Consider the following 815-nt stretch of genomic DNA (forward strand, 5'->3'; position numbering starts at 1 on the left):
TATTTACCTCTTCAGATATTACTACAGGTACAATTATATATCTAAGGCATCATTTCCAGTATGTCTACCTGGTTTAGCACGGAACCTGGCCCTACCGAAGCCACTAGCGTGTTGTCTAATTTAGTTGCGTATGTCTCACAAGAGACCATTTTCATTTTCAAGAGCACTTCTTTTGAAACAGCTCTTCCTAACAGAAACAGTTCTTCCTCCACCTCCTTCCCCCTGCCACCCGGGTACTTTTCTCCCAGCTGCACGTCACCCCTTCCTCACCGCATTCCAGCACTCTGGGCCGTTTCCTGCGGACGCTAAAAACCACCTCTCCCCCCATCCGCGATGCCGGTATCGTTCAGGACACCCCGTGAAGGCTCCCATAACCTCCTTCTCCCACTAGGTGCTACTCACTGAGCGTGTTTACGTCTCCTAGTCCTGTTACTACTCTTTCAGCTTTTAATAACTCGGCTGGGCCAGGCTGGGTCCCAGGCCATCAGGCCACTAGACTGAGGCAGGCCCTCTCTCCGAGGATTTATGGCACACCACTGAGCAGAGCCGGTTTTAAACCCGTGCTCAACACCTCCTTCTGTGCCAAGGCGCGCCGCGACCCAGAACCCAACGGGGAGGCGCATGGAGGACGCGTGTCACCCTCCCCTTGCGTAAAGGGCCGAGGACACGAGTGACATGGCAGCGGCCCGTGAGGGTGCCCGAGATGCCTCTCTCAGAACAGCGAGCTGAACGCCCCAGCGGAGCGGCGGCGGGAGGCGGGCGGCACAGGCAGGGAGGGGACGGCCTGCCCTGGCCCACAGCCTGCGTGGCGCCGG

General features: G+C 57.5%; 1 protein-coding gene across 1 annotated transcript in view; it reads left to right on the forward strand.

The window, feature by feature from the left end:
• Window positions 1-333: 333 nt before the first annotated feature.
• LOC103914594 (cytochrome c oxidase protein 20 homolog) overlaps window positions 334-815 on the forward strand; it is a 5,055-nt gene continuing 4,573 nt past the window's right edge. Inside the window, exon 1 of the mRNA XM_009321265.1 lies at window positions 334-339. Coding sequence (XP_009319540.1) covers window positions 334-339 — 6 coding nt within the window. The remainder of the gene's footprint in view (window positions 340-815) is intronic.

This window comes from Pygoscelis adeliae, unplaced genomic scaffold (assembly GCF_000699105.1).
Source record: "Pygoscelis adeliae isolate BGI_AS28 unplaced genomic scaffold, ASM69910v1 Scaffold463, whole genome shotgun sequence".
NCBI lineage: Eukaryota > Metazoa > Chordata > Aves > Sphenisciformes > Spheniscidae > Pygoscelis > Pygoscelis adeliae.